Below are 13,816 nucleotides of genomic sequence, written 5' to 3' on the forward strand. Positions count from 1 at the left end.
GTACCAATTACATATTTTAATATAGATTAAATATTGCTACTATTCTAGTTAAAACAAATACATATTAAGTATGACACCAGTTAGCTGTCGATTTACACTAGTTAAAGAGTTTGTCGGCATTGACAACACTTCTAGATAGGGGAACTCCTATATGATGTCACTGATACCAGTGTTGTAATGTAACGAAGTACAAACACTTCGTTACTGTACTTAAGTAGAAATTTCACGTATCTGTACTTTACTTTGCTATTTAAATTTATGTCAACTTTCACTTTTACTCCACTACATTTCCCAGATAAAATGTATACTTTTACTCCGTTATATTTCCACTAAGCAACTTCGTTACTCGTTACTACAAAATAAAATCAGAAGAAATGTGTGCCACTGCAATTAGCGAGGTTTGGTGAATCCTAGATTGCATTACGCAGCTCCGCACGCTCTACGGTGAAGCACAGGCACGCGCAGCGTGCACGCGCAGTCAGAGCTGCAGGCGTTTATATATAACGTTAATCGGCGGAAAACCGCAAAGACGGCAACCAAAAGCAGTGAATTTCACTATTCTTATTACCAGAGTTGTAGCACAAACAAAATATTAATGCAAACAATCCATTCAATACTAAATAAAAATAACATTTATTGATTTGGTCTTTGTCTTGTGAATATTTGTTTATTAATGACTGCATTCATTGGACTCACTGAGAATGCACACATACATGAACTGATCTGATTCAAGACTGGCATCATGCATAAAATTTTGGTGTCCACTTTTGCCATTAAATAATACCATACCCTTTGGCTTACTATGTATATAATATATAATATAAAACTCCTCGTGTTTTTAATTCTCACTGAGGGATAAAACCCCTAAAGATGAAACCCTAGAACCGCCCCTGCTCTTATGCCTACCGAAAATCACTGAAATTTTACTTTTTACTTTTACTTCAAATACTTAAGTACATTAAATATCAGAAAATGAATTTTGATACTTAAGTACAATATATATATATATATATATATATATATATATATATATATATATATATATATATATATATATATATATATATATATATATGTATGTATGTATGTATGTATATCAGATACTTTAAGACTTTTACTTGAGTAATATTCTAAAAGGTGACTTTCACTTCTACCAAAGTCTTTTTCTAGTACGATACTTGTACTTTTACTGAAGTATTGCTTTCTAGTACTTTATACAACACTGACTGATACCATTTTTATAGCCTCAGAACAAGATCCCAAATTAAAACCACACCCCATCATTTCTCTAGAGGGACAATGCTGAAACACATTGTACACTGAGATGGTGGGACCAGTCAAGCAATGCTAGAGGATCTTTAAATTAGTACATGTTAAATTAGTAATGTGCAGTGTTGCGCTAGTTACTAAGAAATAGTAACTAGTTACAGTTACTTCATTCAAAAAGTAACTCAATGACTTTGTTGATTACTTACACCAAAAAGTAATGCATTACTGTTAAAAGTAGATTTTTAGTAACTTTTTTAAAGAACGTTTTTTAATATTCCCATTAATGACCTTTTATGCGTTATGGTCTGTACATGGGCGTCGGAAGCAAATAAAAAAGTGGGTGTGTCCTGTCCCACCCACATATAATGGTTCCAACGCCCATGGGTCTATGCAAATACACAACTGACTTAAACACAATTTACTTTTTAAACACTATTTTATTTAATTCAGACCAGCACAAACTGAATATATCACAAGGATATCTGAAATAAATAACAAAACTGTAAAGTAATGCGACTGACACACAGATTCAGTAATAAGACATGCTCGGTCCTTTACTCGGTACGGCACATAGATGTCGCCTTGGGGTCCTAAAAATGCGTCAAAACCGCCGCCATCTTTGTGCAGTGCGCTTGTACTTTAAATTCATGCACGATGCCGGACTTCTGTGCTGCGTTTGGATGTTCAAACGAAAGAAATATAAAAAAAAAACAGACAGCAATGGATTACATTTCACAAGTGCGAACGTGTTTTATGATATTCAATGTTAGAAAATTATATTTCTTGTTACGTTGGTTTGTTTTAGTCCTTGGTTAATGACCGCAGCTAATCCATGCTAGTTACCCATTAGTTTTTGACAGTTAGGAAAACCGACAATGTTTGTATATTCTGAAGACATTAAAGACAAAAAAAAGGATAAAGAATAAAAGACATTAAAAATTGCTTTTAATCTCATGCTTTTTTTTGTTGTTGCTTAAAGGTGAAGACCCAACTTTATGTATGTTTTGTATGATTTCCTTATCTGTCAAACATATTTTATTAGATTGTCCTGGACTTAAAACAAGCAGAATGCTCTTTTATCAAGTTACTTCACTTAAGGACATATTTAATGACATTATGCCTGAGAGGGTTTTGATTTTTTTTTATCTTATGTTAATTAAAAATGTATAATATGACTTGCTGTTTATATATATATATATACATGTATATATATGTATATATATATATATATATATATACACACCCATACTCCGAATTCGTTCTCTGCATTTAACCCATCCAAAGTGCACACACACAGCAGTGAACACACACCCGGAGCAGTGGGCATGATGACGAGACATTGCACTTGCTAAATTGTGAAGGGATTTTTGATATCTCGAACGGTGCTGCCATAGCGAGGCGACTAAGTTATGGCGAATTCAGAGAAACAGGAAATTACTATCTAAAGCAAAAAATATCTTATTGTGATGACACACGGTGTGTATGTTCGGCCAAGGATTCCGATCACATCGATGTGCTTATTGTGAGTCCCGGTATAGCGCCACCAACAGGCGCCAGGAAGTGTGTCAGTCACAAAGGTGGATTTTTTTGACAGTTGCATGCAATGAACTTTTAAATACTCCTCCTAGAGGATTCATGCGATTGAATCTAATGCGAAATTGCGAAGGGATTTTTGATATCTCAAACACTGTTGCCATGGCATCGTGTCAAAGTTTACTTTTATTTCAGGCATATTTAAGGCTTTTGGCGTGCTTAGATTAACTCGAAATTTGACACATACATCACATTCCTCGGCTGTTTACTTGTGGACAAAAAGGTCGGACAAAGGTGTGTCTGTCTCTTAAGTGGCTCACTAGCGCTCCCGTTTGTCTAAAATTTGGGGTTTCATTTACCTACAGTCCCCAAATGGGTCAGTAACAACATAAAATAGTTCACTGATATTTTCCCACTTGATGCACTTGCCCACCGTGCATTGTTTTCTGGGAGGCACCGTATAGCAATAAAAAAAATATGCGAGGGCCCAACTGTTTCTTAACAGTCTGGACTGCGTGCTCTGCCTCACCATTAGAGGGTGGCGTATGTGGGGATGATGTTTTGTGAATGATTCCATAATTTTGACAGAAATACTTAAACTCATCCGCTGAATATTGTGGACCATTGTCTGTTCGAAGGATAATTGGGATTCCATGTCTGCTGAATTGAGCCTTGAGCTTTTCTATTACAGCATGACAATGTAAGCCCTTCAGCTTCTCCACTTCGATGAATTTTGAGTAGTAATCCACCAGAAGAACATAATGGTTTCCTTTAAACTCAAACAGGTCAGAAGCTACTTCTTCGAATGGAAGATCAGGTGTGTCTTTTGGTTTGAGTGGTTGTCTAGGTAACCGGCTTTGAAAGTCCGCTCACTTGCCGCAATTCTTCACCATTTGCTCAATATCAGAACTCATGACTGGCCAGTATAGGACCTCGCAAACTCTTCACTTGCCTTCATTTCCTAGTTGAGCCTTTCCAGCTGTCCAATAGATTGAGGGTGGTAGCTAGATGTAAGGCTGATGTTGATGTTCAGGAGTAATTCTGCCATAATTGGAGTTCTGATGTAATTGGGTAAGAGCATACTGAGAAGGAGAGCATTCTAGTGATGTGGGCTCCACACCACTAGAATGCCAATGTCCCCATTCTTCTAGAGACTTGATGGACAGGAGTTCCCTATTGCCAACATCATAATTGCCTTCTTCTGGCAATAATTTCCAGGAGTATAAGGCACAGGGGTATAGTTTCCTAGGTTTGCCATTAGGATCAGGGTGTTTCAAGATAGGAGCAGTTGTGAAGCAAGTTTTTAGCTTTTGAAAGGCTGAATTAGAGTCTTCATCATAAAATGGATAGGTTTTGGATTCCCCCATGGAAGGGAGGTGATAGGACTGACAATGGAGCTATAATTCCTGATAAAGTGATGATAAAAGTTAGCAAAACCCAGGAAACATTGGAATTCTTTGATCGTGACCGTTAATGGCCACTTTGTAACTGCCTTACCTTGCTGCAAATTCCGCTGCTGCAGGGGAGGGGGGGGCGAATATATGCAGCCGCTAACACTTCATTGATATGTTCCTTCATAGCTTTATTTTTGGGGATAGATAAGGATTCTGTATACTCAGCATTTCCAGAGCATATGGTTGATCAGGAGTTCAATGGCACAATCCTCTGAGCAATGTGGGGGTAATCTCGTGGCTCCTTTTTTAATCAAAATTCTCCTAGAAATCCTTATACTCAGTTGGAATTCTTTTGGTGGGCTGGCTTTCCACAGAGGTGGTTAGACAGGGGCATACCAGTGGGTCCTCTATGCAGTAGATAAGACAGTTGGAGTACCAGTGGGTGTGGTGAAATGGTCCAATTTGGAGGAAGACAATGGGCTGGTTGTTCACAGCAGTGACACAGAGTGGGGTCATACATGGTAATGTAGTTAGCCACAGTTGTTCAACAAGGTGAAGATCAATCAGGTTAACACAGGCTTTGGAGTCAACTATAGCTGGAACACTGTATGTTTCATGAGCAAGATGTAATTGAGCAAGTATAGTGAAATTATTATTGGAAGACCAACCAACTTTAATATTTGCCTGAAAGGGTTTCTCTTGGCATATGATGCATCTGTGACCAGATTGACCACAATAATAAAATGCTTGCGGGGAAGTTTCGTTCCACCCGCTTTGAGCAGCGAGTGTTTGGAATTTTATTGCTTAATCATAATGGCTGTTTTGGTTCCTTGGCATAGTTGCAATACTCGGGCTAAAATGTCTCTACCCCCACACGATATTTTAAAACCTCTTTAATCTGATTGGCAAAATAAGAAAATGAAAACCTCAACTTGGAGTCACAGTCCCAGACTGCAGAGGCCCAATCCAAGGCTTTGCCTGTAAGGAGTGAAATGAGAGAGGCACATACTCTCATCCCAATATGTATCCGGCTGGTGGGAAAAAAAATTCGCACTGGCACAGGAAACCTTGATGTAACTCTGCTGGGCTGTCAAATATTTTGGGCATCACAATTCAAATTGGCAGGGGACCGAGTTGGCGGAGGAGAGAGTGCAGACTGTTGTGGCAGCGGCGCTTAAGGCGAAGACCACTTGGCAGAAGGCGAGACCACTGGGCTTTCCTTCTGCCATTTTGGCACTGGATGGCCATGTCTTGCATAAAGTCTCATGTCACACACAAACTGTACATCTAACAATTGCAGAATATCACCATGAGTGGATAACATTTATTATTCCATCGCTTCAAGCACCCATAAAGCTCAGATTTCCCTGGCTTCAGAAACACAATCCCCACCTGGACTGCCACATCCACTGCCACATTTAATGCCTAGACTCGGAACACCAGGCTCAGCATCCAGTCGCCGAGGATCCCCCACCGGTTCTCAGTTCTGTGCCTCTGGACTTCCACAACCTGAAAATTATCTTCAGCAAGACCAGACCCTCCTCCCTTTCTGCCATAGATCTCCTGCCCGGAGCCACTTCTAACTGTGGCCACCTCTACCACCTGACTGGACCTGAGAGAGAAGCCATGATACAGTACATGCTGTCCTAACACCCTCCACTCATCCGGTTCATTGATGGGGGCCCTGCATACATTGTTCACGGTTGGCTACTTCTAAAATCAAACAACTGGATATAAAATATTGAATCATCTTTATAATGTAAGAAATATATGAAAAAAGTTATGTGAGAGCCATTAAATTGAGTTAAATTGCAAAACAAAAAAATAATGTAATTCCACACTATGTATATGTAAATTATTGATAGAATTAATGATTAATTACACGAAAAAAATGACTTCAGTACTTCATTAGATAGACCTAAGAGTTAAAACCTATGGTTGCATTGAAACTTTTATTTCATTTTAATGGTTGCATTAAAACTTTTATTTCAAGCATCAGTGCTCAAGATCCAGCACCTGAAGCTACACCTCAACTTATACTTCCTCATCTATCTCAGCTTAAAAGTGTAAAAAATTAGAAAATGGGAAATTTCAATATTATCATAGGAAATGTTTTGTTGTTCAAAAATGCTACCCATTTTATATACAATTTAAAGCACTTACTGTACTTAGACTACAGAGATATTGTAAGTTGCTCTTAATGTGGGTTTTTTCATGACCATGTTTTGGGCTGGAGTGGAGCAAAGATGATAGTACATATTTAAGGACATTAAAATGATCTATGACTTAATATGAATGAATATTATTAATGAATATAATTCATAACAGTTTAATAAGATTTAAAAAGATTGAAAGGGCAATAATTCTTTAGGTGTAATTTAATTTACATTATCTAACCATCTATTAATCATTATATGATATTCAATAAATTATTAAACATTAATGAGTACATTATCATATTTAAAGTTATTTATATTACTAGCATAAACTCATTTAACTCATTAATGGTAAATCATAAAATGATTAAAAGATCATTAGATAATGTAAATTAGAATGCTTACAGAATGTTATAACACTTTCAGTTCAACTGTGCTAAAGGTTATTATAAAGTGTTACGGTTAGGGGTCTTATTGTTTGTATAATTGTTAGTCATAGGTTTTGAACAAAGATTAAATAAAATTGGCCTGTTTTTGACAATGTGTCCGCTTTGGTTTCTTATTTTATTGCACACGTGCATATTGTTGATTTCCATCCATCTCTCTCTCTCTCTATCTCTCTCTGTGTGTGTTTGTGTGTGTGTGTGTGTGTGTGTGTGTGTGTGTGTGTGTGTGTGTGTGTGTGTGTGTGTGTGTGTGTGTGTGTGTGTGCAGAGTCGGATTAAATAAATGGACTACACTAGGCAGGCTGCATTTTTGGGCCCCCCTCCATTGATGTTATTTATGAATTGAAAATTGAAATCTGAAACTTACCAAAGTTACTAATAAAAGTTAATTCACATTTTACATAGCCCAGTCTTTAGTTACAAATTGCTTATGTTGTATATTAAACAGTCTATCAGACTATTTTTTGATATTCATTATTTATACGTCAATTTACACGGCTCTATTAAATGCTATTAAATTATCCTCATCCATTGGGAGTGTCATTGTTAAGGCAGTAGTACCAGCAAATAACCAATAGGTAGCAACTAGGAGTAAACTATGTAAACAGAGCAAATAAGTTTATTTGCTCTGTTTACATTTAATCAACACATTTCATTAAGATTTGCAAAATGCAATAGCTTACAACATTTATAAATGTTGTAATTAAGATTTTCTGCAAAATACAATAGCTTACAACATTTATAAATGTTGTAATTAAAAACAAGAAGGCAAACATGACTCCTTCACATTCATCAAGACCATTTAGAAACTGTCTAACAATAAATTAATAATAAATATAAGGATGGAGGATTTAAACTATGGAAAACTAAAGGTATTCAGACTATTAAAGAATTATATATGGATGGAATACTTCTTACATTTCAAGAATTATGTGATAAACACCGGATTCCCTCAAAACATTTTTTATTTGGAAATAAAATAAAATTAAATTCCACCGCGTCTTCCGCCGCATTTCCCGCCGCATCTTCCACCGCGTTCACAGCTGTCAGACGGCTGACCGACAGAAACTTTTGCAAAGCCCCCGCTGTCTCTTCTTTTGTTCTTCTTCATTTTTTTTTCTTTTTACGTTTTCCCGCACCCGAAAGCATCTTCAAAGTCAGCCTACTACTCAAAACACACCTGCCTGCTATATTTGTTGTCCCGCTCTGACGTCTGACCGCCGCTGACGTCTCCTCCGACTTAACTGGCTGGCGCCTCTATATAAATACAGTCTACGGTTTAAATAAACATCGTCACTATTTTTATTTAATTAATAAATAATGAAATTAATTTTAGATAGGACATTTGTACATTTTATTTTATTTTTATTTTTATTTTTTTTATTTATTTATTTATTTATTTATTTATTTATTTATTGTCCCTCTGTCTGGGCCCCATCCCGCCAATCGGGCCCTAGGCACGTGCCTAGTTTGCCTTTGCGTTAATCCGGCTCTGTGTGTGTGTGTGTGTGTGTGTGTGTGTGTGTGTGTGTGTGTGTGTGTGTGTGTGTGTGCGCGCGCGCGTGCAAAAGTAGAGCCACGTGAATCACTTTCGGTTTATTCACATCCCTTCCCTTGTGACATTAAGTTGATCTTCCCAGCCAGGTAAGTAAAATTAAGCTTCGCGTTAGTTCTGGCAGGCCACGTCGTCAAGCGTGCATCAGCTGTTAATCAGCAGTCCACGATGCGCACCAATCCGGTTACGTCATCCATATTACTCGACCATTTAAATTCCCATTCATTGAGCCGCTTTCCAGCGCGTCGCCGCTGCTGCGACTTAAACTCCCTCCTCCAACCCCGACTCCACCATGCCGGAACCCGTGTTCGTTGTACCAGTTATGTCTTAAATCTCCACATTTCTCTCTCTCTCTCTCCTTCTCTCTATTTATTTATTTATTTATTTATTTATTTATTTATTTATTTATTTATTTATTTATCCATTTATTCATTTATTATTTGCAAAAAAAATTAAATTCTGTTCTGTTAAATGGAATTTGTTTCCTAGATGATGGAGAGTGAACAAAGTAGTTATGAAAACATTGCTCATGGTGGTCAGAACAGGTCAGTATAAACTGAATGATCAAACAGTCATCAGTTGTGTGAGTGTCATACTGTATGTAAAACTCAATGCCTTTTTTTATTCACAGAAAACCAATGGAAGGGGTTTTCCACACCCCATTAGAGGAGAGAGTTCGCCCTTATATTGATCTGATTGACTCTTTAAGGCTGATTGGTATTGAAAACGATTTGGCTTTGCCAACTATTGCTGTAATTGGAGATCAGAGTTCTGGTAAAAGCTCTGTGTTGGAAGCACTATCTGGGGTGGCATTGCCCAGAGGGAGTGGTGAGTGTTCCCTATTTCTATCACAAATAATAAATGCAGTGGTGTGAAAGTGTTTCACCCCTTTCCTGATTTATTTTTTTGCACCTTTTCACACACACACACACACACACACACACACACACACACACACACACACACACACACACACACACACACACACACACACACACACACACACACACTGTTAGTGATCTTTCACTGTATGACATTAAGAGAAGCTGATGTATAATGTGCTTTTTCAACTTTAGGTATTGTGACAAGATGTCCACTGGAGCTCAAGTTGAGGAAGGTAAAATTTGGTGTTCACTGGCAAGCCGTAATATCTTACAAAGATAAGTGTGATGAATTCACTGACCCATCAGAGGTTGAGGGATTCGTTAAGAAAGGTTTGTAACATTCCTTTTTATAATAAAATAAAAAGATAAACACAAGCATAAACTTTATTTCTCATGGTTCTGAAAGGTGAATCTTACTTTCAGGTTCTTCAGGTTCTTGCTTTCAGTCCTAATAATGCCTTGTGTAAATGAAAGGATGTATGTTTAATTTTTATAACACTTATTCCATCACTGTAACAGCCCAGAATGATCTGGCTGGAGACGGAGTTGGAATTTGTGATGATCTCATCACTTTGGAGATCACGGCCCCTGATGTATGTGACCTCACACTGATTGACCTTCCTGGGATTGCCCGAGTTCCTATAAAAGATCAACCTGAAAACATTGGAGAGCAGGTGAGTGTAAACTGTAACTTGACTCTTTTTTTTAACCAGACTACAGCCTTTTATTTAAATTGTAACACTGTTTGTCTTATTTTTGTATAGATCAAAAATCTCATTCTGAAATATATAGAGAAGGATCAAACAATAAATTTGGTCGTGGTCCCATGTAACGTTGACATAGCAACAACAGAAGCTCTAAAAATGGCACAGGAAGTGGATCCTGAAGGAAAAAGGACTCTGGGTAAAGAATCAAGTTCATTAACAAAAACAATAACATTATTATTATTATTATTATTATTATTATTATTATTATTATACTTTTTTACTTTTTTATTCTTTCAGCGATTCTTACAAAGCCAGACCTTATAGACAAGGGAACAGAAAAGAACATCATGGATATAATCCGAAATCAGGTCATTCCTTTAAGCAAAGGCTATGTCATTGTTAAATGTCGTAGCCAAAAGCAAATTGATGATAAGATCTCTCTGACTGAGGCCACTCGAGTAGAAAGGGAATTCTTCAGACGTCATGAATACTTCAGGTATTATTTCTAACATATGACCCTCATTTGTAATTTATGACCCACTAGATGTAACTGGGAACTTACTGTAATCGTCTTACTGCCAGTTGCCTGTTGAGTGAGGAGAGAGCAACGATTCAGTGTCTTGCTACCAAACTGACCCAAGACCTGGTTGATCACATCAAAGTATGTTTCCAGTCTTTTTACAATTTTATTTAATATTATTTTTCAGCATATTTTAGGAGTGGTGTGCTCAGAAAATCACAAGGGCGGTTGGTAGATGACACAAAAGTAATCCATTAACTGCAATCATTTGACAGACATAAACACGTGAAAATGCATGACTCTGGTCTGAGTTAATTTGGGTGAATGGTAAACGCAATACACCATGCCATCTGCAGATGCCAACTAAAGCTCTATCATGCAAAAAGGAAGCCATATGTGAACATGGTCCAGAAGTGCTGTCATGTCCTGTGGGCCAGGGCTGATTTTAAAATGGACTGTTTCAAAGTGGACAAGTGTTCTATGGTCAGACGATTCCAAATTTAACATTCTTGTTTGAAATCACTGACGCCATTTCCTCCCGGCTACAAAGGTGTATTTCAGCGGGACTATGCAATACCACATACTGCAGCTATTACAACAGCATGGTTGTTTTAGTTTTCATTTTATTCAGATTTAAAAAATGTCCCAACATTTACAGAGTTCTGGTTGTCAATGGACATATTTGTCAAAGGTTGTGTGACAAAATATTAGTTAATTAATTGTAGTGTTTCTGGTCTAATTTCACTGTTTTTGGTTGTTGTTTTCTGTTTGATTTTATTTTTAGAAATCATTACCACTGATCTCAGAGGAGCTCAAGAAGCAGCTGTGGAGCTTGAGAAAAGATCTGAGTCAGTGTGAAGCTGGACCACCACTGGATCCACAGAAGAGGAAGACCTTCTTTATTGTGGTTTGTATCTTTCTTTTTTAAGTTCCCTATAGCCCAATAGCAGCCTGCCTAAACCATGTTCATGGTCACTTTTTCTTTCAGACCTTGACGGAATTTAATGATAGGATTAATCGCTTGGCATCTGGGGAAGTGATCAACAAAGATAACTTGTTTGTGGAGCTTCGGTCTGAATTCAGAAAGTGGAAAGAGCATCTTGACAACACAAAGGCATCATGTGAGTACACAGTCCATATGTCAAAGTACACAGCTGAGTACATAGCCATGTCAAAACATTTCAGTAATGTTTAAATGCCAAGATATATTTTATTTGAAAGTACAATGTCTCCATACACAGAACATTGGTGTAGAGGAACAAGTGCTTCTAATGCAACTTAGCTAATATTAGTCTAGAGCAGCAAAGATTAGCCAATTAAATAAAGCCTTTTGATGGGAACTCATGGGTAAAATGAATTGTGTACAAATTTTACCACCAATACAGTTCACAAAACGGTCCAGGAAGTGGTGAATGAATATGACCTGAAACACAGAGGACGAGAATTGCCCGGCTTCAGTGACTACAAGGTGTTTGAGATTGTGGTGCAGAACCTTGTGAGCCAGCTAACAGAACCAGCTATTGACACACTCAGGGTCATCAGAGGTAGGCTTTCTCTATTTAACCTTCTTAACATCCATTTTAACTTTAAGAAGTTTAGTAAGCCAATAACATAAACAACTAAAGTTAACTCAGTTAATTTATCTGAAAGGTACATGGAACATACCACAACCAAAGAAAAGTAACTGACAGCTCGTTAATAAGACCAGTCATATTTGCAAATTAGGGATTTATCATACAGTGGCTTGCTGTATGATAGAAAAAAATTCTAAATTATATAAGCCAGGTAATTAGCACTCGACTAATGTACAATATGCTGGTAGAAGAGCTGTCAAGAACAAGTTTGAGAATAATTTATACTAAATATTAAATAATATAATCTTTACCATCCCACACTGGAACATGTAGACATCTATGGCATGTACACAAGGATTCAATAATTACATATACAACATGCTTCTGAAAAGCTTTAAAACATTCACCACAATGGTGTATATTATGTAAAGAAATGAAAGACTATTGAAAGAATATTGTTATTATAGAAAAGTAATCAAATGTAAGCTATGATGCAGTCTGATACAAAGCAGAGCTGCTGTTACTACCACCGAAATAAAGAGTCTTCAACCCGAAGTGTTTTATTACTATTATTACCACAGCTTTACAGAAGGCATTCATAAATGTAGTACTTTTGTATATATAATGTATAAACATGTGTTTCAGACACCATTCAGCAACAGTTTTCAGATGTGTCCAAAACCTGCTTTCCCCACTATGCTTACCTCCAGTCTGTTGCATTGGTAAATATATTAAGCTTTAATGAATTTATATCCTAAAAGTGTGAAATATTTTAGAAACAGTTCAATCCAGTCATCGTGTAATAACATACTTGAAATCAACATCCCAGAACAAGATAGACAACATTCAGTCAAAGCAGGAAGCTAAGGTGAAGACGAGGATCACGGAGCAGTTTGAGATGGAGCAACTGGTCTATACTCAAGACAGCATCTATTTCAAAACCTTGAATGAGGTTCACTGTACTGAGGAACAGAAAGCTTCAGAAGACAACTTTGCTGGATTTGATAGCAGAACCAAATATCCTGAAATGCTGCAGGCTTATTATGAGGTAGAGTTTAGTAGTGAACTCAAAGTAAAATTTAGGAACTAAAAGTAAATTTTATTTTGGCTTCATTCAAAATGATGATGATGATGATGATGATGATGATTATTATTATTACTATTATTATTAATGTTATTATTATTATTATTATTATTATTATTATTATTATTACGATCATTTGCAATTATTAAGAAAATCCTTATAAATACTTATTGCATTCATTGTGTGCAATAATGCTGTGTGTCATTGTGAGTAAATGATGATCTTCTAAAATCTATTGATAAAGTAAACTAGATCTACTAAATATAAATATATAGAAAAATATACATCTATTAGACATTTACCTTCAAACATGGAAATTGTATGACTTAGAGATTTCTCTGTCTCCTGACAGATCGTGGTGCAGCGCTTGGCTGATCAGGTGCCCATGTTGATCAGATACTTCATGCTGAGGGAATCTGCTCAGCTGTTGTGCAGCGAGATGTTGGGTTTAATGGATGGTGCCAACATCGCTGATGTCTTGCGTGAAGAGTCGAATATCGGCAGACATCGCATTGAGCTGCAGAACCGCATGGAACGTCTTACCATTGCTCAAGGGAAACTCAGCAACTTTATTTGAAGCTACAGGGCTGCTGTAGATCAGGGTTTTATATTGTTTTTTGAAGTTTAGCACCTGATTAACCTTTCAATTAATAAATTCTAAATACTACAGATCTGTTGGCTTGTAGTTCCACTG

The 13,816-nt window shown here is 36.9% G+C and overlaps 1 protein-coding gene across 1 annotated transcript; it reads left to right on the plus strand.

Moving 5' to 3' along the window:
• The first annotated feature begins 8,597 nt into the window (after positions 1 to 8,597).
• LOC125139405 (interferon-induced GTP-binding protein Mx2-like) lies at positions 8,598 to 13,816 on the plus strand. Its single transcript, XM_047803278.1, has 14 exons — positions 8,598 to 8,672; positions 8,843 to 8,898; positions 8,985 to 9,181; positions 9,430 to 9,567; positions 9,757 to 9,911; positions 10,002 to 10,140; positions 10,242 to 10,440; positions 10,527 to 10,605; positions 11,249 to 11,371; positions 11,453 to 11,585; positions 11,850 to 12,008; positions 12,684 to 12,760; positions 12,868 to 13,086; positions 13,475 to 13,816. Exons 1-14 carry the CDS (start codon positions 8,646 to 8,648, stop codon positions 13,697 to 13,699), a joined length of 1,926 nt encoding a protein of 641 aa, XP_047659234.1. The 5' UTR covers positions 8,598 to 8,645; the 3' UTR covers positions 13,700 to 13,816.

The sequence above is a fragment of the Tachysurus fulvidraco genome, chromosome 18, assembly GCF_022655615.1.
Source record: "Tachysurus fulvidraco isolate hzauxx_2018 chromosome 18, HZAU_PFXX_2.0, whole genome shotgun sequence".
Classification (NCBI taxonomy): domain Eukaryota; kingdom Metazoa; phylum Chordata; class Actinopteri; order Siluriformes; family Bagridae; genus Tachysurus; species Tachysurus fulvidraco.